The sequence below is a fragment of the Cebidichthys violaceus genome, unplaced genomic scaffold (assembly GCF_023349555.1).
Source record: "Cebidichthys violaceus isolate CVI_PGR_0920_01 unplaced genomic scaffold, fCebVio1.0.p SCAF_6, whole genome shotgun sequence".
NCBI lineage: Eukaryota > Metazoa > Chordata > Actinopteri > Perciformes > Stichaeidae > Cebidichthys > Cebidichthys violaceus.
This window is the reverse complement of record NW_027176816.1, coordinates 6509469-6532903: the sequence shown is the minus strand read 5'-3', so window position 1 is coordinate 6532903 and position 23435 is coordinate 6509469. Positions and strand designations below refer to the sequence as shown.

The 23435-nt window shown below is 43.2% G+C and overlaps 1 protein-coding gene across 2 annotated transcripts in view; it reads left to right on the top strand.

Annotated features, from left to right (window-relative positions):
- The window catches only part of l1cama (L1 cell adhesion molecule, paralog a), a 39183-nt gene extending 15821 nt beyond the window's left edge, over positions 1-23362 (top strand). The window contains exons 2-29 of one of the 2 annotated variants that reach the window (XM_068732654.1): positions 5783-6155; positions 7365-7379; positions 9056-9158; positions 9747-9949; positions 10917-11039; positions 11512-11682; positions 12588-12699; positions 12923-13107; positions 13862-13993; positions 14066-14209; positions 14294-14405; positions 14748-14908; positions 15050-15209; positions 15538-15662; positions 15798-15899; positions 16362-16559; positions 16646-16716; positions 16842-17067; positions 17166-17281; positions 17687-17903; positions 18197-18319; positions 18582-18758; positions 18863-18976; positions 19127-19276; positions 19687-19818; positions 20842-20914; positions 21085-21096; positions 21606-23362. In XM_068732654.1, coding sequence (XP_068588755.1) covers positions 6029-6155; positions 7365-7379; positions 9056-9158; positions 9747-9949; positions 10917-11039; positions 11512-11682; positions 12588-12699; positions 12923-13107; positions 13862-13993; positions 14066-14209; positions 14294-14405; positions 14748-14908; positions 15050-15209; positions 15538-15662; positions 15798-15899; positions 16362-16559; positions 16646-16716; positions 16842-17067; positions 17166-17281; positions 17687-17903; positions 18197-18319; positions 18582-18758; positions 18863-18976; positions 19127-19276; positions 19687-19818; positions 20842-20914; positions 21085-21096; positions 21606-21867 — 3846 coding nt within the window. In that variant the 5' untranslated portion in view covers positions 5783-6028 and the 3' untranslated portion in view covers positions 21868-23362. The remainder of the gene's footprint in view (positions 1-5782; positions 6156-7364; positions 7380-9055; positions 9159-9746; positions 9950-10916; positions 11040-11511; positions 11683-12587; positions 12700-12922; positions 13108-13861; positions 13994-14065; positions 14210-14293; positions 14406-14747; positions 14909-15049; positions 15210-15537; positions 15663-15797; positions 15900-16361; positions 16560-16645; positions 16717-16841; positions 17068-17165; positions 17282-17686; positions 17904-18196; positions 18320-18581; positions 18759-18862; positions 18977-19126; positions 19277-19686; positions 19819-20841; positions 20915-21084; positions 21097-21605) is intronic. The other variant, XM_068732655.1, reaches the window with a different exon arrangement.
- Positions 23363-23435: the final 73 nt, after the last annotated feature.

The following is a 23435-nucleotide window of genomic DNA, read 5'->3' as shown; positions in this document are numbered from 1 at the left end:
TCATGTACACACACACACACACACACACACACACACACACACACACCCACACACACATGCAGGGAATACGATACACTATTACATTAGGGGTAACACCCCTGTTTTTGATCGTTGCAGAGCTCTTACTGGTCAGTGATCCCATAACCAGATCTCTCCCTTCCCTTCTGTCACTTCCACTTTTTTCCTTTTTGTTCTTTCCATCCTATTGCTTTCTCTCTTTGTTTTCAAATCCTATGAATTTTTTAGACTTTTTGTTGTTGACTTTGTTGTCAATCCCCCCCTTTGATCTCCCGCCGGTGTTGCACTTCTTTCTCTTTGTCAGTTTTTCTTCCTCCATCCCTTCATCCACCTTTCCTCTCTTTCTCCAGCCCTCACGGATATCTTAATGAGTTCACTCCCCTCTCGTTCAATTATTCACCACTTCTTTTATTCTACTATTCCCACTGTGTCTTTAGGGGAAAAAACATCAATAAATAAGTCACGCCAGAGGTAGCTTCTTTTGTAGTCTTGGCAATAGGAGAGATGATTGTGTGTGTGTGTGTGTGTGTGTGTGTGTGTGTGTGTGTGTGTGTGTGTGTGTGTGTGTGTGTTTGGTGTGCAAAGGAGAGGGACAGTTGAGATTTTTAAAAGACTTTGGAAATCTTGTACTTCTGTTTTGTATTTTAACTTTCAGCTGGATGAGTCTGGAAATGATTTCACTTTATACATCTTTGAGTAACTAAAACACTTTCTGCCAAGTCAAGATGTTATGTGAATATGTTCACATGGTATAAATATGAAGACATCCAGTATTTGTACTTACACCTGTGTGTGTGTGTGTGTGTGTGTGTGTGTGTGTGTGTGTGTGTGTGTGTGGGACGGGCCTGTCAGTGTGCAGCAGCAAGTGAGTGAGTGTGTGTACGTGCGTGTGCATATGTAAGTGATACCGCAAACCCATTGGTGTCCATGTGTGTGAATAACTGAATTTGTATGTACAAGGGGGGATGCTGTGTGGAGACCCTGTTGTCATGGCAACCAGGATAGAGAGAGAGAGAGAGAGAGAGAGAGAGAGAGAGAGAGAGAGAGAGAGAGAGAGAGTGGGCGGTTGCCCTCACGGCTCCTCTGACAACCTTTATTTTCTCCAGCTTTGTGTCACTCCAATATTAACCCCTAACCCTTGACAGAACGACGGGGGGTGGGGGGTGCGGTGGGGTCTTCGAATGAGGTGCATACGTTTGGAAAATGAGGAATATATGGCATCTGGTGTGCATTCTATCGCAGCGTTTGACTCTAGTGGGAGTAGCTAAGCATCTAACGGCCAAGCTTATGCTAATCGTGGTATTGATAAATGTGCTGTCTGTGTACCCTGATTCCAGATAATATGTAGCTCTGCAGCTTTTTCCTCTGGTAAATTTCCATTTGGAGTTGACCATGGATCATTGGTCTTGAAACACACTTTAGTTGGCCTTTCAAAAAAAAGAGTACTGCTATGAGGAAGATATTGGTTTCCCACTGTGCTGTAAAGCCCCTTTTCCATTTAAGTTGCAAATATTGAATTAATCAGCCACATTGCCTATTGTCCAAGCCAGAGTGAAAGGTGTTGAATACAGTAAGAAGAGATGGAGAGTAGAGGAAGAGGGACAAGGAAAAGTGATCGGAGGGGAATTGAAGAAAGCTTTTAGTGTCAGCTACCGACGGGGCTGAGAGAAGAGAAGAAGAAGACTGATAAAAAGGTGACAGGAAAATGGGCACTCATCCGTCTTGGACCGGTCCTATTATGGGGTTCGGCTCCTAAGTAGAAAACGTGAGAAAGGCTCGTGAGAAATACAATCTTCACTGCGGTGAATGATGAAAGACACGTCTGTGTTACGAAGTGAATTGTGGAGCCGAGCAGAAACAGGTAGCCAGTATTATTACACATGATTTGTGGTATTTTTCTGCTGTAGCGACAAAGTGGGTCTGAGACTTGTCTCACTGCAACAGGCTCATGCATTAAGTATGACCCTGCCAGAGAGAGGAGGAGGGGAGGGAGTGAAGGAGAGAATCAGACGGCCTCGCCAAAGACATCAGGTATACATGGACAGCATCACTAAGCGACCAAACCAAATGTATGGTGGGGGGTACGAATGAATTATGAATTTGGGTGAATTTAGGGCAAATTGTGCCGACAGGAAGGGGATTTCTATGAATAATTCACTCAGTGGGGGGCCTGATCATCATCCCCCCAGCAGCATCACCTTGCTTCTCAGACGCCCCTCATCACTTTTACCATCCATTGACCCTTATAATCTCTCAATGCCTTTCTCGTCTAATGCCTCATCAGTCCATTTCTCCCAGTGAGTGCTTCTTTTTGTTTATGTCTAAATCACCCCATGTCCCGCCTGTCCCTCCGTCCGTCTCTTTTCATACTGATGTTTCTTCAGACAGACGAACCCTGGGGGAAGTGTAGGGGGTAAAGGGGGGCATGTTTTCATTTATTTTTCTCCCCCCTTCTTCTGTCCTGCTTCTTTTCCCCCTACACATCTTCACAGCTGGAGGTAGTTAATATTTAAAAGCAAGGCATGACAGGACACAAGACCTGCACACATGTTTGAACATGCACACACGTACACACACAAATCCAGTAGAGCAGCACATCTGATCAAAGTGCAGAGAAGCTTTCAGACTAGATATTTGCATGACTCACAGTGTTGAGAGAAAATATACAACATAGCAGCTCCTCACACGAATACGTGAGGATATGAAGCAAACAGTAAAAGTCTCTCATGTATATGTGGGTGGGTGGCACGATGGGGATTAGAATATGTGTGAATCTCAAAACATGATTTGACTCTTGAGGTTTGATCTTGTGTTTGTTGCCCCCCTCCTTCTTCTTAAGAGAGCCTATTCAGCATTCAAAGTCCTTGGCAACACCCAACATGTCTACTTAATGCTAATTACTACATTTTGCAGAGGAAGGAAGGGTGCAATTTTCTATCTAATAGATGACAAGGGGGGTACTCACCACAATGGCGTACAGCAATTAAATTCTACTAATGATAGCAACAACATAATACAAAATGTTTGAGTTATTTGTGTTTTTGTAAGCAAAACGCCTCAAAGCAGGCATTCATGAATAATTGAAAGAGTTGCAAAATTGACTGGTCGATTTGGCTTGTTTGATACATGGCCTGTTGGCGGTTAATTTTCTGCAGTCAGGCTTTCTTGTGGAAAAACTAAACGGCCACGCCCTGAAATCTCAACACAGCGCTGTTCGCTCTACAATCTCCCTGTGATTGAATGACTTCTGATGGCACCCGTTGACATCCTTGCGGTGATAATAGTTTTTAAAAGCACTCAGGAACAGTGTGGCGGGTCATCTCAGCCCAGCTGCAAGCATCCATCCCAGGCATGACCTTTCACCCTGTCCAATGAAGCAGGTAACAGGGCTTGGATTGGATCGTTGACAGCTGCACAGTGGACACCCTGAAGAAGTGAAATCAGGCATCTGCTTTGATGTCAGTGACTCTCACCCCTGTGATAATGGAGCTCCACGAGGCTCCATGCCGTGCACACAGCAAGTGTGTCAGTGTGTGTGTTTGTCAGGCCACATCAGTCTGTGCTATCAGCATGTTTGGGTGGCTGGGTTAGCCTCATTACATGGCAACCTTCCATGCCACTTCTCTCTTTCTGTCTGTCTCAGCCCCTCGCTCACTCACAGTCCCTCCTTTACACTCACCTCCCAACCCATTATAGTGTTCCCCTTTACTGCTCCTACTCAACATGACTGGAATATTCTTTGGCAAGGCCTACCTCCTGACTAGAGCCACTGGACCGTGCCCTTTTATCAGTCTGATCTCTTCTGTCAGACCACTCGAGGTGTGTGTCTGTCTGTCTTCCTTTCGGTCGGTCTATTGCAAGCTTCTTTGTTTTCTGTTACTCCCCATGAGTGTGTACCCGAGTGTGTATGTTAGTGCACACGCACACTCCCTTAGTGAATTGTGATTGGCGGTATGACAAGCGGCGGCGTGCCACATCGTTAATCAGCGTCCTGCTTTGCTCCACTCGGCTCTCCCTCACGGTTCCTTTGGAGGGGGCACTGATATGCAAGCTCCAACCTTAGATCACATTAACACAAGTACTAATACCCTGACTAGCCCCGCTTCATTCATCTGCCTCTAATGGCATTTTGGAGAAGCTGGTTTAAGACTGGATCACTGTAATTGGCCCCTTGTCTCCAGAGAACCACAACCACTAAAGCAGTTGATAAAAGGACAAGAGAAGAAGAGGAACAAGGAGAAAGTGAACAAATGATTCACACTGATTGGAAGAGCTTGCACATGTGTGTGTATGTGTGCAGTTGGATGGATAGGATTAGCATCACAGCTGTCACCCTTTGTCATCCCTCCTCCTCCTCTTCTTCCATATTCCTCCACTCCTCCCATCACCTCTCGCCCTCCCTCCTCCACTCTGCCTCTCTCCTCCCTTACCTCTACTTCTCCCTCTCCTGTGCTTTCCTCTTCAAACCCACTTTTCCTTTTTTATCTTCCCCTTAAGTCCTCCACCCACTTCACCCTTCCTTCTTCTCCCTCTTTATGTGCCTGTTGTGGCATTCTTCTGACAAAGCAAGCAACTTAACGTAATGGCTCATTTAATCCTAATGCGGTTGGTTTAAAATGCCTTATTAAAGACTTAGCTCTTGTTTGGTCTTTAATTTCATCTAATTTGGCTCTGCTGATGTACACAAATCCTGTGTTCCTGTTGCTCTTTTCAAGATATTGTTCAATATATGTTCAATATATTTTTCACTGAGTGACATAAAAATTTCCCTTGCAATTAACTGGCCAGCCATTACCCACTAGATAACAGAAAATGACTGATGATTACATCTCTCCATCCTCTTCTCACCCACCACTCTTCTCCATCATCTTCATCTTCATCGCCTCTCTTCTCTGACCTCCCCCGCACTCTCCAAGGTCACCCATCACTCCGTTGTGGCACTGCCAGCAAACAGCGGAGCGCAGAGCCAGAACTCTTTCAATCAGGCTGCCATTACTGCAGAGCTGCCAAATAAGCTTCCTTTCTCTATTGTCGCCATTTTCTTTTGTCTCACATGTACGTCTTAATCATGGTGTGCTATAACAGTTCTTTGTGTGTGATACTGAGTGGTGTAAACAGTCAGCGGGCTGCGCCACGTGGTGCCGCGGGGGAGGACAGCCTGCATGTTGTGGCGAGGACCAGATCCAAGGGTACAGATGGAGAACGGATAGACTCCTAGCAGGGGTGACTTGCCTCCCTCGCCATGAGTGATAGCATCTTTATCGCACACTTATCACAGCACTATCACCTAAGTACACTGCGGACTGTTCAGTTCACGCAACGCAACCCGGACCAGTCAACCTAATTATTAACTATTTGTTTGACTGTCTTGCGTATTATCTGATTTGACACTTTATCAATCTGCATTTGTCTGTGGAAAGCCCATCTGGGTGCTGAGAGGCTCTGTACAGCTTCTTGTTGCGCGCAGTATTCTATCCATCTGTCCAGCTGACTGGCCACTTACATTTGGGCCACTGGTCATGTAATTAAACAAATGGAGATTTTTGTTTGCAGGAACAGGTTCAGAGATAGGCATTGTTGGTGCTTTTGGTTGGGATGTGTATTGTTGCCCCTTGATTGGTGTGTTAACTCCATGTCGCGGTCTGTGTTCAGGTCTGACCACATGGCGGAGGGTAATTTTTCTCCCATTCTGACACATGGCCCCTCTCTGCCCCTCCCTCTCGCTTCTCCACTCCTCTCCTCCCCCCTCTCTTTTATGTTACAGAGAGGAGACCAGCAGGAGGGCGTGGACCTGACTTATAGAGAGAGCAAAAAAAAAGGAGTGAGGGGGAAAAGAAGAGAGAAGACAAGAGGGACGTACGAGGCAACGCTGAGGCCTCCTGGAAAGAAACAAAGCCTCACACTTGCTCTGCACAAGTGTGTGTGTGTGTGTGTGTGTGTGAGGTTGACCTCTGTTTGCGTTTTACTGTACTTTGTGTGAGCAGGTGGGACTTGGATGGGACAGTGAGCAATGCCTCACACGCAGCGACAGCAGGTTGGCAGTAGGGGGCGGTGCTCCTCTCCCCTCCTCCCATTCCTCCTCCTCCTCTCCCTTGCTGCCCAGCCCAGCCAAGCAGCCATACACATACCCTCCAACTGTGAGTACAGATTCATATCGTATCATTCATGACATTAGCTGAATGCTTCCATGAGGTTCAAAGATCTATTTGTTGTGCTAATTACATTGTTGATTCATCAAAGCACACTAATAATGATCTTTCATCATGATTAATTTGTGCAAATGAGCAGAATGAACATGTATTTCTCTTTCAGTAACCTCAATATGCAGGGTTGGATTGCTCTATATACTCGAAATACTACACTGTCTGAGGTTTCTTTGGTTAGCGCTCATCTGTGCCTGTGGTGTGTCTAATTACTTTGTAATTGATCCCCTCATACAGCATTGATTAGTCCCACTATTGATCTGTTTTTTCTTGGTGCAAACCAGAATCAGATTGGGGAGTAATTTAATCAACAATTGAGTTATACAACAAAAATTGCAAGGTTTTCCCTCACTCGCTCTTATTTCTACCTCCTCCTCAATGCAATATGTGGGCATTAGAAATACAGCTGAGCTTGTGGTCCTGCAGGGAAATTGATCTTCATCTTCTCTGCTGCGCCGGCCTGCCCACAGAGCTCCAATAGAGCTAGAGAGAGAGAGAGAGAATATTGTTTCCACTGCTGCTTCTGTTGTTCACTCTTTATCTAAGACTACTTGCAGTGAGTCACAGTCCTTCACCACCCACACAGACTTCAAAAGTGTGTGTACAAACAAGCGTTTGCACACGCCTGGACACACATGCATGACCTGTAAATGTTGATGAAATGCAGTAAATCTCCCAGTCTAATTCCCAAAGGGGGAGTCGGTGACACAGAGGTGAGAGGGCTGAGGAGGATGAAGGGAGGATGATGATGAGGAAGAAGGAGCAGGTCAAATATATAAAAGGTCAAGGTGTCCCCTGCCTTTAAATTAGCAAGGCTCTTCCATGTCAATGAGAGTCACTTGGGCAGTGATCTGGATCAATAAAGGAGATGTGCATTAGAATCTGTGTAAAGGAGGCCGGGGTTAAAGCGACGCTCAATTACATGAGACATTACGCTGCTTTATCTACCATGTATCAGAAATGTTGTTCAATTATCAGTGATCAACGTCAGTCTATCTATATGTCTATCCGTTTGTCTCTCTGTTTGTCTGCGTGTTTGTCGCTGTCTGTCCGTATTAACTATGTCTTTCTCCTTCTTGTTTACTGTAACTAAAATATTTTTCCCTCATTACCTTTTCTCTGGCCACCACTGGGGCTTTACAGACCATATAAGTGATCGTAAGTGCTTTTAACTTTATTGACTTCTATCTGTCTTAATGTAGGTGCTGGCAAAGTTTATTGTAAACACTTTCATTATGCAAGAGAGGTTATTTTCCATCCAGCACACATTGAAAGTCTTTTAGCACTGCGCTGCACTAATGAATCAAGTATTAGTGTGCATTTGGAATGTTTTGCTTGCTTGTATCCTTGTTTATGCATCTGTTTCTGTATCATGCACGTGTGTTTGTAGGTTGTATGTGTGTTTGTGTGTTGCATGGTGAACATGCACCTGTTTCTGTGTGCCTTTTTATATATGCGGGTGCGTGTTCAGTATAGGTGAGATCCCTGTAGGAGCAGGGAGGAGGAAGTGTGAGGAGCTGCTGTCTGTAAGGAGACAGCAGGGCTGTCAGACCAAAGACACGGAGAAATAAAGAGGAGTTAAAGCACTAAGCACCGGCTCCTCTCCTCCTCTTCTGCCAATAATGGAGCTGCGCCTGCAGCCCAAACTTCAATTTGATCAGCTGAGGAAATGGGCTTATTGCCTCTGTCAGTGGGAATTCTTTCATTAAATTCCCTCACTCTCCCTATCCGTCTCTTTCTGAACCTCTGTGAGTCTACCCCTTGTTTGTTTTTTTTCCTCCCTCCCCTCGCTCTCCATTTGCTCTACTTCTCTGTTGCTCTGCATGGGCTTTCTCTTTGCTGTACTTCCATCCGTCTCCCCTGTCCGCTTAATTCTCCATCTCCATTGCCATCGCCTTCTTCTCCTCATCTACCGCGACCCCCTTCCCTCCTGTGTCCTCTTTACCCATTTACCTAGATAATATAAATTCATCTCGGGCTCTGTCTCTTTCCCTTAAAGTCAAATTTTGTTAAAACTCTACCAACTACTATCAAGCTGTGACCTCTATTCCACTGCAAACAGCCTAAAGTCACTGAGCTATGTGGAGAAAAAGATTTACATTTTTGTCAATAGGTATTGAAAAGCAGAACATAAAAATACAACATGGGCCATAAAGCATGTGGAAAAATCAAACATGCTGGTTCAATATAGTATTCACAGCAAATCCTAGTATGTTGGTTTTTATGAGTTTCTTATCGAGGCATTGCTTTATGGCTGTTTTGGTGGTCATTACTTTTTTCCCCCTTCAAAATCCCTGCTTCATTTCCCCGCTGACTCTTTCCCTCCCTCTGCTTATATCTCTCAGTCTCCCAGGGAGCACTGGGCCAAATATCTCTTTTACATGAACTCTCCCTCTTACATTATGCTATATCAATTTCCTCTCATCTCAACGCATTTTCTCCACCTACTCTCTCACTCTCACTCTTTTCCTCGACCTAGATTTCATCTCTTTCTCTGGGGAGTCTTTTTAAGTGATATTGACTGAATATACTTATCGGCAGCTGTTAAACTAATAAAATGAGTGGTATCTCTGGTTATTCTGTGCTGTTTGCTAAGCCATTAACAACAGCCATAAAAAACTGTGTTTCAATGGGATGATATATGTGTCTATGTCATAGCTGGAGTTATTACAGCAGCATGCAGAATAAAAGCAGGTCATGTGAAGACTGCAGCACTATTCTGACTGTGTGCATGTGTCGCTATCTATTCAAACCAATAGCTTTGTTGTAGCACATGCACGCCTGCTTTGTAACTGTTGTTATGACAGCACTAACTCTGCTTCTGGTCGTTGCAGTCAAGAGGCCTCCAATGATCATCACACAGCCGGAGTCTGTCACCGTCTTTAGTGTTGAGGACCTCGTCATGAGCTGTGAAGCCACTGGCAACCCTCTACCCATGTTAGTCAGCACACACACACACACACACACACACACACACACACACACACACACACACACACACACACACACACACACACACACACACACACACACACACACATACATGCGTAAACAGTCTGAAGATCCTATATTGTTCATGGTGGAGCCCAGCCACTAGTTATCTTTTTAGACAACTGAGAACATTGACCTTCCCTCTCCTTGTTCAGCTGACATCCACGCATTAGTATTACATGAGAGCACAGCTTCTTCCAGTCAGAGTTCTCATTTCAACAAGGGATAAATGTCATTAAGCCCTCGAGCAATCTTTTCAGAGTGTCTTAGCTGCTCTGAAGTGGAAAACTGCTCCAATTGCCAGGGAAAAGATGAATATCGCAATTACCCAGCACAAGCTCATGAGTCCCACTGGGGCATCTCCTGTAGATTTTGCATCAATTCATTTGTACCCTCGAATTCAGTGACATGGAAGGACATTTTGTGTGTGTTCAAAACTGCTTTTTCAAAGGGATGGAAATGATGTTTTTTGTATTTGATATTTGAGTGAACATTCTCCCATCAGCATTACTGTTTCATTTTTCTTCGCTCAAGTTTCCGATGGACAAAGGATGGAGAGGAGTTTGACCCAGGCAGTGACCCAGAGCTGAAGGTTTCTGAGCACTCTGGCTCATTTGCATTCTACACACTGAGTAACACCATGGACAACTTGAAGCAGTACCAAGCCAAATATGTCTGCTATGCATCCAACGAACTGGGGACAGCCGTCTCTAACGAGGCCCTTCTCAACACTGATGGTAAGAACATGCTGCTGGCTGTTTAATCCTAAAGCAACCACCGACCAGTTACCAAGAAAGAGTCATTCAATTGTGATGTTTAATTTGAATATTCAAATCCCATCATGCTTAGTGTGTATTTGCTGATTTGGTGTCATTTGGCTTTAGCCTTGAGAGACGATTCACACTATTTCAAATAATATCGAACTAGTTAAACTTCCTCTTATGTGTTTTCAAACAAATTGCATCACGTTAGAGGAGTTACGAGTCTTTCATAGATGTCAGTTTCAGAGTTTAAGCACCTATAAATGCCTTCAAGGTCCAGATTAGAAGCGAGACAAGTTGTTGGTTTTTATCAGCAACAACAGAGCAATTTACAAAGCTGCGAGCGGAGCCAGCATGTAAACCTTTTCCTTGCCCTGCTTTACAGAGAGCTCATTTGTTAGACGATGGAGGCTCACATTCAGAACATAACATGATAATCAGCATACACTCACGTACACACATGCAAAAACACTCGTACACGCACACACATGGTCCCCTGGGCAAAAGTAAAGAGCACCTCTGTGTATCCATCCACCTGTGCGACTGGCTCTCTTCTGGGCGACCTCCTTCCATCACAGTTTCCCTGACAACGGTTTCCCCAGAAACGGTCTTGAGTTGATGTCATGTGAAGCACTCTTCGGTAGCTCCTGTGGGGTTATCAACAATGGGCAGAAGGGAGGTGGGGAGGAGGGAAGGAGACATATGAATCACAAATCACATAATTTTACAAGGCAAATGACAACCTGGCGCCTTCTCACACGCTTCTCCTCAGATCCTTAAGGTTCCTCAAAATGGGATTTACAAATAATACCCCTATCCACTGCATTGAGTGTTTTAAGTTGACTTTTGATATGGGTTGTCTCAGGAAATCTTGACGCCGCAAATCCGTGTTTGTCTACACACATGAACAGATCTGTGTTTTTCCTCACTTGCTTCCCTTTAGTTCCCCCATCCCAGCAGAAAGAAAAGAAGGTTCATGTGAAGTCTGAAGAGGGAAACAGTATCGTTCTGAAGTGTAACCCCCCGCAGAGCTCCATGGAGCCTATAATTCACTGGATGGACTGGAGTGAGTGCATTACCTTTCCATCTCTCCTTGCATTACATCCTTCCTGTTCCCTCAATAAATCTGCTACTTAGACTATCTATCCGTCCTTTTGTGGTCCACTAGCATCATAGTGAGGTGTAGATGATTGTTTATTTCTGAAACAATATTATCTTTTTTCCTTTCTCAATGTACAGAATATCCTTTTATGCATTTATCTTTTCCTGGATGATTTTTTTTTAATGTCTTCAATACCTTTTGTAGGCTGAGCAGAGTCTATTCTTACCCCCTTTTCTCCGACGTCTCTTTATTATAATTTTTCTATTTTTCTCATTGTCTCATCCTATTGTATCTCTATGCCTCCCTATTCTATTTCCACTGCCTATTCTATCCTCTTGTTAAGCTCCTCATTCTCTCTCTCTCTTTATTCCCATTTCCCCGCTGCCTCTATCTGTCATCAATTTCTCTCTTATATCCTCTCTCCCTCTCGCTACAGGGCTACACCATATCCAGCTAAGTGAACGGGTGGTCGTGGGGAAGGATGGCAACCTATACTTTGCCCATTTGACAACCGAGGACAGCAGGAATGACTACACCTGCAATGTCCAGTACCTGGCGACACGCACCATTCTGGCAAAGGAACCCATCACTCTGACTGTAAACCCCTGTGAGTTTTGTTCTAGATGAACTGGGCAGTAGACTAGACTGATCTGACGTAAACTGAGTTTCAGAAATGCATCTTTAGGCTAAGACTGCTTTCATCTAAAGCAACAAAGTTTGATGGACCATCATGACAATCCATTCAATAGCTGCTACTTAACCATTTCTCTCAAAACTGCAAATGTGAATCTTGTGGTGGCTCCAGAGGAAAAGTCAGAGGATCAACATTAAGATGTTAAGACATTCAGCATGGCTAAATATAGGAACTTTGTCATTTGGGTGAACCGAACCTTTAAGATCAAGTTTACACTGTCCTTGATACATGCGTCTTTTTTAGTACATTCATTTTGAAAGATGGCCTGTATCAATTGACATTCTGTAAAAAGCGTCTTGTTTTCTTTATATAAGAGAAATCTGTTACAGTAAAACACTGTATAGGTCTGTATATGAAATTGGCAAACACAGTATGATAAATAGTCAGCATGACAATTTGTTGAGAACCGCTGAGGCCTCATACTTGAACCAAAGTCATCTCACCCCCATGTGGTGGCATGTTGTGCTGACCAAAGCAGTACCTTATCCAGTAGACGGTCACAGAGCCGACGGGGGGCCCCATCACCTCCTCTGGTAATGAGATGCAGCTCACACTGAGATGTGGCTGCCAGCATCTGTGGCCCAACCAGAGGTCAGAAAGATGAGCACATGTTAACATGAGACCTGTGTGTGTGTAGAAAATCTGTACAATGTCTTGTTAGAAAGGTAAAGTCTTCTCCACATGATTCCACACCCTGCACATGTTTGTGTGTGTCAGAGTCTCTATAGTGGCTGCTGTGTCAGCAGCAAGGCAATTTGAAAATTACCCATACATATGTATGAATATTTTGCTCCGTCTTTGTGTTTCCGCCTCTCCAGCCAACTCTCTGCGGAACAAGAGGCCTCACATGATGAGACCTACTGGAAGCCACAGCACTTACCATTCCCTCAGGGGCCAGACCGTGGAGCTTGAGTGCATCGTCCAAGGCCTGTGAGTGTCCGTGTGTGCACATATTTCTGCCCCATCATTCAGAAAACTTAAGCCACACCTTTTAATCAATCTTACGTATGGTCTCATCCATTCCTCTCCCTTCGTTCTACCTCCCATCTCTCTCTGTTCAATGTGTTGCTTCCTCTGTTGCATCCCTCTATCTACATCCTTCCGATTCCTGCTATACCTCTTCCTCTCCTCTCTCCTCTCTCCTCCTCTTCAGTCCAACTCCCAAGGTTTCATGGGTGAGGAGAGACGGCGAGATGTCTGAATCTCGGATCATTAAAGACATGTTCAACCGTCGCCTGCGCTTCAGTAATATCTCTGAGAGCGATGGGGGCGAGTACCAGTGTATGGCTGAGAACTCCCAAGGGAAGGCCACACACACTTACACTGTGACTGTGGAAGGTATGACACACACACACACACATACACATACTTATACTGTATATATATATATATATATATATATATATATATATATATATATATATATATATATATATATATATATATATATATATATACATATATATATACACAGTAAATTGCATGTGGGTGAAGGGTGATTTGAGCATGTACTGTGATTTTCCCCTGCTATGTGGTAAATTAATTATTCACTTTTATTCTTAGATAAAGATTTTAAAGTATTCAAGTGATGTAGGAAAACACTTTCATAAAGTTATGGCACTTTTAGTCCCGACTATGGGTCAAACTCCAGCATTTCACATAATTCCACCTGATAACATCTTTCACTAGATCCCTGCCAAGTATCCACATCTTTGAAGCTTGTGCGATTGTTCACAGGCTTTCTGTAAAATGATTGTTCACCGAACCCAAGCTAAGATACCTGGATGATGTTAAGTGAGTAATTGAGTAAAAGAAAACATTACACAACTGTCGCAAACTGAGTAGTACTCCCTGTGACTAGTAAATAGACCTTGACTTGTAAAAATGACTGAATTTCCTTTTAAGCCCAACAAAACAGTTTTGCGATCAGTTGCTTCATTTTGGAGACTTTGATAGCTTGTTGGACGTGACCTATACCTTAGCCCATCAGTCCCACTGAGAACTATCTTGTGTAATGGTTTGGTACTGTTCAATTGAAGATTGTATTGTTTTGCTTGTGCTGTGTGTAATTGCTATATTCTGGCCCTTGTAGCGGCTCCCTACTGGATCAAGGAGCCACCTAGTCAGTTATATGCCCCAGGTGAGACTGTCAAGCTACATTGCCAGGCGGAGGGCATCCCCACTCCTACCATCAGTTGGACCATCAACGGGATCTCCCTCTCAGGTCAGCGCATACACCCAACAATACGTACCTCAACACACAACCTCGGGTGCTGACTGCATGTTTTTTAAACAGCCACCGACAAGGACTCCAGACGTTCTGTGACGAGCGGATCTCTAATACTAAAGGATGTCAACCTGGGAGACACTGCCATCTATCAGTGCCAGGCCTCCAACAAGCATGGAACCATCATCACCAACACCAACGTCTATGTCATTGGTGAATGTTTGTTTTGAAACTTATTAAACAGAGTTGTGGGTGTAGGTCTGTGTGTTTCATTTCTCTTTGTGTGCGTTGTTTCAGAGCTGCCTCCACAGATCCTGACTGAGGATGGGAATACATACACATTTACAGAGGGCCAGAAAGCTGTACTGGAGTGTGAGACCTTTGGCTCTCCTAAACCTGAAGTCACATGGTGAGGCACATGACCACCTTATTCCATTGTGTTCTAGTGGATAGCATTGTAATATGTATTCTAATGTGTTGTCTGGCAGATTTTTTTCTTTTAACAAATTTCACAGAGGTGATATAATTGCGTAGGTAGCTGTTCATATGCATAAATTAACAGCTACATACTGTTACATCTGGGCTATTACTGTGAATTTTGTCAGTTTGGCAGGCGCCCAACAAGCCTTTGTTCTTTTGGTGAAATAGTGTCAATTAAATTGAATTCATTAGCCCCGGAAGGAGCTGAAAAGGTTTAATTCTTACTCTGCTTGCCAGGTTTATAATGTGTGCATGTGTGTGTCTTTTCCAGGGAGAGCGGCAGCGCCTCCTCCCTTCTGGCAGATCCCAGAGTGAAGCCGCTCACCAACGGAGTGCTTGAGATCTCTGATGTTACCCATGACGATGAGGGCTTCTACACATGCTCTGTACAGAACACCAACTTGTCTGTCAATGCCGAGCTGGAAGTGCTCAGTGAGTGGACACACACACACACACACACACACACACACACACACACACACACACACATACACACTGTATCCCGTAGCAGCTGATGTTAGTTGCTCTTGCAGCTTCTCTCAGCATTGTGTGTCTGCTTGCTTTCTCTTCCAGACAGGACAGTGATCCTGTCACCTCCCCAGGCTCTGAAGGCGCTGCGTGGAAACACAATAATCTTCACTTGTCTGGCCCTTGTTGACCCCAAACTCGGCTCACCACTCATTCAGTGGAGAAAAAACTATCAAAAGATTTCTGAGTCCCACATTGACGGAAAGTAAGACCAAATTCTATGCAATAGAGAACTGACAAAAATGAGGTTAGAAATTACTGACAAAATGGTTATTGTATTTATTTGTTATTTATTATTTGTTTGTTTAGTTGTTTTAAGCCTAATCAGGAACAGATGATACACATTAGCTTCAGCTAGATGCCATATAAACATTACATTTCTTTTCCCGTATAATGTTTATCTGTATTGTTCCTGTTACATAAACAAAAAAATAAATGACTTACCATGGTGAAAAAAGTAGTAAGAAAAGAAAAAGATGGTAGTTAAAGCAAGGTGAGATGAGATGAGGATAATTATGACATCATTTCTTCAGATACACAATGGATGGACCAGACCTGAAAATAACGAATGTGGAAGCAGATGATGAGGGCATGTACACCTGTCAGGTTATCACTAAGCACGACATGGCTGAAGCCAATGGCACCCTCACTTTATGGGGTAAGATCAATGAATATATACTGTATGATTTCCAATAATTTTCTTTTTTTCCCCCCCTTTTTGTTAAAGCTTGTAGTATGTAGACAAGCAGTGTGCAGATAGTTGTAGTGATGATATTATTGTTGTCCCCTTCAGATCATCCAGACCCTCCTGTCCTCCTCCAGATCACTGATCCTAAACATCGTGCAGTCACCCTCAGCTGGACCCCTGGAGACGACCACAACAGCGCTGTGCTAGGTTAACAGACAAACACACGTACTCACGAGACGCATACACGTATGCAAACACCTGTCGCGTTCGTCCTCTGTTTTTCTTCTCTGCAATGCTAAAACTGCTTGTATATGAATAGTGATTTGATTTTTGTGTTTTTAGAATATTTGTGTTCAAGTGAGGATATGCACTGACTCAGACACAAACACACACACGCGAACATAAAACTTTTCATCTTGTCTAACTCCAATACTCAGAGCAACAAACCATATCTTCATCTCCCCTGGCAAAATGAAAGGCTGCTCTGTTTTCATTACTTCGACAGGATTATCATTATTTGATCTGCAGCATCAGACTTTTGTAAAGCTCAAAGTGTCTCGGTATGACTTTATCGCTACTGAGTGTTGCTTTTATGTTTCTATTGCTTCCTTATTGTTTACATCCTGTCTTTCTCCATCACTCCTTGACTTTTTCTTTCTCTCTCTGCAGAGTATGTAGTTGAGTTTGAGGACCAAGGTTTGAAAGAGAGGGGTTGGGAAGAGCTGACGAGAGTAACAGGAAACAAGCAGAGTGCTAGCCTCCCTCTGTGGCCCTACATGTCTTACCGTTTCCGGGTCATTGCCATCAATTATGTGGGGAAGAGTAGCTCCAGCAAGCCATCTGAAATTCACAATACACCCGCCGAAGGTTAGAGCCAGTGTTTTGTAACCACAAGTTTTCAATCTCAAAGTGAACTCAGAATGACACTACAATGAACTTGTTTCCAATCACAGCTCCAGACAATAACCCCGAAGACGTTAGGAGTGAGTCCAAAGACCCAGATACTCTATTCATCACCTGGGAGGTAGATCTTTTGCCTGAATGTACTAACTATATGAAGCAGCATCAAGCTCATTATCTGAAGCAGCATCAAGCCAATTTTCTCTGCATCTGTCTGTGCATTATTGTTTACTGTTGCTGTCACTGCAGGAAATGGACAAACGTAACTTCAATGGACCTGACTTCAAGTATCGGATTCTGTGGAGGCGAGTTGTGGGCAGCGGACCCAGCTGGCACACCAACTACACAAGAACAACCCCATTCCTGGTCAATGACATTGGCAACTTTTCTGCCTTTGAGATCAAAGTTCAGGCTGTCAATGAGAAAGGGGAGGGACCTGAGCCAGACCCTGTCATCGGTTACTCAGGAGAAGATGGTAAAAATTAAAAAATAAACTTCTTTTCTTGTACTGGGAATATTTCTACTTTGTATTCTTTCTCACCTTTCACCCTCTTGTCTGTCGTTGTTTCTCAGTTCCATTGGAGGCTCCAATGAATGTGGGTGTTATTTTAATTAACAGCACTACCATCAGCGTGAACTGGGAAGCAGTGGCCAAAGAGACGGTCAGAGGACACCTGCTGGGATATAAGGTACTGCTCCTGTATCTCCTCTCTTGTTTCATATTCAGCCCCTGTCCTCATAATAATACATATTTTGGGTTTACAGCCCGATCTTAGCTTGGCAAGGGCTTTAGAGTTCTCTTTAGTGTCAAGGTTGTGACGAGAAGAGCCTTTTTTATTGTAGATGATCTCACCTTCAGAATGTATCACACTGTAGCCACAATGCTACCCTTCCTCTCTTTTGGGTCTTTGAAGGTGGATGATGTTGAATGTATGATTCATATCCATACCAGTTTTAATGCCATGAGAACATTCCTTGATATGCAGTGAATAAATCATAAGAAGTGTGTGACATTTCTAAAATTTCCCAAACTCAAAAATGTGCCCATGATTTCCTCGTTCATCATTTCACCATGATTGATTTTGTGGCTCCAGATCTACTTGACCAGAATCAGCTCCAGGAGCCACCACAGAGGCCGGAGGTCCAGGGAGCCAGAGAGCACTTTGGTGGTGGAGACTGGGGCCAATGAGGAGAAGAAGGTGATCAGTGATCTCAGACCATACTCCCACTACGCCCTGGTTGTCACTGTATTCAACAGCAAGGGAGAGGGACCACAGTCTGAGACACTGTCCTTCAAGACTGATGAGGGAGGTAAGAATGAAAAAGAGAGGAAAAATTGGGGGTGGAAAAGGGAAGGTGATAGATAAAGTGGGTGAGGTGGTTTTAATTACAGACAGGGAGAGACAAAGATGGGAGGAAGGAAGGAATGGATAGAGGAATGACACTGTATCCAGAGATTGAGTGGGTGGAGGGCCGTGAAGAGAAGGAGGGTGAAATTGATGCAGGGTTAGATATTATTGAACAGGCAGTTGTTGGGAAATAGGTGACAGTAGATCAATAGTTTAATAATCCATTTTAATGAGGTATGTTTGTGTTGCTGCTAGTTCCTGGTCCTCCCATGTCCCTGATGCTGAACAGCCCATCAGAGACAGAAATGACCCTCCACTGGACGCCACCTGCTCAGCCTAATGGAGTCCTCATTGGATATCTACTGCAGTACCAACAGAGTGAGCACGGTTTACACACCTATCTCACAAAATACCCCATCATCAGGCACATAAATTGTTCCGTTTAATAAGTGCTTCTTTGCTGCAGTAAAAACATCACAAATGTAACCACACAATACATTTCCAGCTAAATCAATAACACTGAAAAAGGTCAAAGCAAAGCCTCCTGATGATGCTCATCAGTCAGTGAATGTGTCACACATAACGATGTGTTGAAGATCAAGTTGTGACTGAATGTTTTTTTCTGCTGCGACGTGCACAGTTGTGGAGAGTGATGACAGCCCCATGCAGGTAGAGACAATAGAGGGCCCCATAGTCACCCACCTCACCCTGAGGGGCCTGGACCCCCACAGCCAATACCGCTTCTTCCTGAGGGGGCGCACTGACGCAGGGGACGGAGAGCCCATCATGAGGGAGGGTGCCACCACGCTGGATGGAGGTACAAAGCCGATTCCCAGAGTTCTTCACCCTCACAGATCTGTCACAATCAGGATCAGATTGTACTAGATCAAGAGTTTGATTCCTCTGTCTGAATGTTTGCAGCACCTCCTGACAACATTAACTTGTCTCCTGGAGAAAACTTTGTCAACCTCAGCTGGGTGGCCAAGAAGAGACACAAGAACGTTAGCTTCCAGATATACTACCTCAACAAAAATGGTATATTTTCTATTAAGTTCATAACGGCAACCCTAATTATAGTCAACCTTTTGAAACCTCAACCTTTTAAAACCACAAATCTAGCTGGGGAATAGTTTCACAATCCTAAAGAATAGAAAGGAAATCAAAATCCTTGTTATGTCTCTGCAGATGGCAGTAAAGGAAAGAAAACAGAGAAGATAAACTCCTCACAGTCTTTCTACCAGCTCCAGGGCCTGACTCCTGGCTCTCATTATCGTCTACTCTTCACCTACAGCAACATCACCTTCTTGGATACTGACATCGAGACAAATGGAACAGGTACTATGAGTGTTCCACCTTCATTCATCCTCTTTTCTTTCATCTTCTCGGCTCTCTCCTCTGGGCTTCCCAGATCTAAATATAAAGCCTGAGAATGCCTTGCAGTTCTCTCCACTGCCTGTGAAGTGCTTTCAAAGACTCTTGTGAAAAGAAAGCTTGGCTAGCCATATGCAATGATCCATTACTTGTGTTTGTTTGGCGCATTGTGCTGTATTCTTTGGTTCCCAAGTGTGCATTGCCACCCTGTCAAAATACAGATTGCTCTGTCTCTTTCGCTCTAGATTCTTCCTGTTTTATCTTGCTTCTCCTACCTTTTTCATCCTTTCCGCTTCTCTTGTACCTTCATCCAGTTTCCCCATTACAAACATACACTCACTTCTCCCCACCTCACTCGTCTTTTCTCTTTGAAGGAGTAACAGAGGTGCAGCCCAGTTTTGCAACGCAAGGCTGGTTCATCGGTGTTGTGAGCGCCATCGTGCTGCTTCTGCTGATACTGCTTATCCTCTGCTTCATCAAGAGGAGTAAAGGGGGGAAGTATTCAGGCAAGTGCAGCCCACCAAGATGAGTGTTCAGCATTCAGTAGGGATGATGAAGTGTTATAGAAGATGGTTGAGGCCTTGAGCAACTTTTTTAAAGAATGCACTACATCCAGTCCTTCTTCTAGCCTGTCTGCAAGAACAATACAATGTTAGACAACTGCTATGTCACAGTCTAAACAAGCTTTGTGGGAGACACCGAACAGACTACTGGAGCCATGAAGCTGTCTGATTATGAAAATGGCATTGCGGTAGAAAAAGAAGCCTGGCAGTTACAGGAATGTACCACAGTAAACAAAGTTGTTCTTACTGGAAACACGACACTAAATTAAAATTGCCCCATCTTTAAAATTCTTGTGTGATCCTTACAGCGGCTCCATATCCAAATTATTGACCACTTCTTTTCACTTGGACAACATTTTCCCTTGCAGCTTTCACATCAAACTTGTAGTCAAACAGACCTCTAAGCCTGCACTTCCTTACTGTGGCAGTAAGAGGCTCTGCTCCGAAAAGAACTGTGAAATGATAATCACAAACCACCAGAATAACTGCAACCTGCAGGCTACTGTCTGACTGGTCAGAGAAAAGCACCGGCCTTTCATCCCTTTCCACATGAGGGAGAAACCAGTGGCTGGCTCCTTTTAAAATAGACTTAATTGTCTCTGCTAAAAGCAAGGACTAATTGAAAAATACATCCAACCATACCCACTGGCATTATACTTCTGAGCGATTAATTATTTAAATTGTTTAGAATTTGAACAGTAATATTTAGAGTGCTATCTATATACATTGTGTTGAAAGTCAGATGAGAAATTACGTCAAACATCAACACTTTAAACTACATAGATACAAAGATTCTGCGTACAGATAGTCCAAATATTTTTGCACCACAGACGCAATGTTTTTTTTTTTCATTTGGTGTTATCTTGTTGCGTGACAGAATGTCATTATTGATGTCTGAGACAGTGGTTTGGAGAGAAAAATGGTTGAGATGTCACTGATAATAACATCCAATAATCTCCTTCACAGTGAAAGATAAAGAAGAGGGTCCGATGGACTCAGAGGCACGGCCTATGAAGGATGAGACTTTTGGAGAGTATAGGTTTGTCATCTAAATGCACATCCTCTCTTTTTTGGTGTTACATTATGTTTCTACAGATCATTTCAATTCTAACACCTAGTGTTAATTCCCTCACCATTGTTTGCTTTTCCTAACCCTGTGTGTTCCTTTCGTCGCTCCTCTTCTCCCTAATGCCTGCTCCTGCTATGCAGATCTCTAGAAAGGTATGCTGTGAGGTGATTTGCTATCCCAAACCCACTTTTTTTTATAATCCCTGCCAATGCTTTACTTACCGAATGACTTCCCTGTAACATTTGGTACAATCACAGAGTGTATTATTTTGTATATGGCCTGCAACTAACAATTATATTATATTGCATATGAATCGATTAATTGTGTGATCTGTAAAACATTAGCAAGCAGGCAAAAATGCCCATCACAATACGATATAGCCCCGGGGGAATTTACTTTTAGAAATTTACTAGACAGTAAGACCAAGAAAAATTGCAAATTTTCACATTTTTTAACTTAGAACTATCAACATTGGATATTTTGGCTTACTTAAAAGCTGAGTCGATCATCAAGCAATGAATCGACTAGTGGTTTCAGTTTAATGTATTTCAGCTTGCAGTTGGCGTATCTTGGACTGAATAATAATTCCTGATTTTTTTTTTTACCGGCCATATGATAATATTTCTTGCTTTTACTTCTTCTGTGCGCTCACATACTGTAGTGACCTCGAGGAGAAGCGCACGGCCAGCCTGCCGTCCCTCGGCGAGGAGAGCAAGCTGTGCAGCGAGGACAACCTGGACTTCAACGGCAGCAGTGCCATAACCACCGAGCTCAACATGGATGAGTCTCTGGTTAGCCAGTTCAGTCGGCCCAGCGAGGGTCCAGAGGCGCTGCAGGGCATGCCAGACAACTCCCCGCTCAACCCCACCGCCGTCTCCCCAGCCACCAATGGCATGCCCAACTCAGTCACCATCCTCGATTAACCCCACACATCCACCGGGGCCATTAGACCAAAACATGTCAACACATATGTGCCCATACATTCCTGTTCCCTACTGACTTGCTGATCTGTAGTTTATTGACCAATATACAATCAATGTATTGACTATTCAGATGCCCTGGCAGTCATCTGATCGACCAGACTGTTTTGACCAAAGGAGTGTCCAAAGTAGTGGACAATGTGATACAAGTTTGACTGACCTGAAGATGTCTTTTGACCCCCCCCCCCTCACCCTGCTTTTATCTGTGTAGTTTACAACATATCTTAATGACTAACATTCATTTCCCACCCTTTCTTCTCTTTCTTTCTCTCCACAGACAACTCTATAGAAAGATAAAGACAGAATGTTGTACAGGTAGAAATATCAGAGGGTTTGTAGGTATGGTCCTATAGAGATGCAGAGTAGTGCATTGAAAGAGGATGATAGTGGAGTCTAGCAAGGGGAAACAGACAGCACATGCTGCTGTAAAAAGTCTTAGATATTTATCATGCCTTATATTATTTCACACATTTGTATGTCTAATGACATTTGATGTCTCAGATTGTACTTGCTAGTGACATTTTTTTAATTTTAACAAATGTATTTGAATACAAAACATCCTTTTTTATTACCCAATTTTTATTTATATCATCACTTTTTAACATTGTTTTCTACACTATTTATATAAAAAGCCCATGACTTTTCTCAGTTGACATATTTCACAGATCATGACATTTTCATTGAAACTAAGTAAAGCCAAGTTTCTTACTATAAATAACATTGGATGCATTATGGGAACTTGCTGTGAACATGCTGAGTAGCATCTGGTGTATATAGCTGCATCTACATCTATCTATTTAGCCATAATACAGTATTATAGATATGTACATGCTCCTTATAAGTTCCTGTGCCTGCTGGGTCTGCATAGAGCACCAGATTGATGTCATTACTCTCTCGCCTTCCCACCAGAAGTGTAATGTCATTATTGGAAATGATGTTGTAATTTTTTGTGTCGAGACCTTTGTGTAGCTTTCTGTATCTGTCTTTGTCTCTTTCTACACTGTATTAAAAACATTGTTGTCTCTAATTAACAACTTTTCATACCTGTCCATCTCATATTTCACAAACTGTTTGAGGAGCAGTATTTATGTATATTTACAGATCAGAGAGTGGAGTCTTGTGGGCAAACACTCATGTTTTATTTTCAGACCCTCATCAATGCAAGTTGATATTGCAGACAGGCGGAATGATTGCCAGTTGATGTATAATAAAAGCAAGCAGTTGGTATTTACATCAAACACAGAGAATGTATTATTTTCAGAGCTGGGCAGACATTGTATTTACATGCTACTGATTAAAAACAATCTGAGATACAAGGTACTGGAGTGGTTTTGAGTATAACTGTTTTTTTCTCCACAGAATGTAAATACCCTTATAAGATTGTTTTGATGAACCCAACTGTGTTTGATATAAAAATGTGATAAAAAGTTTGAAACCACTTAACTTAATTTTAATTATTGCAAGTTGTCATTTTTCTTCTTTGTACTATTGCTATAAATTCAAACTTTCCA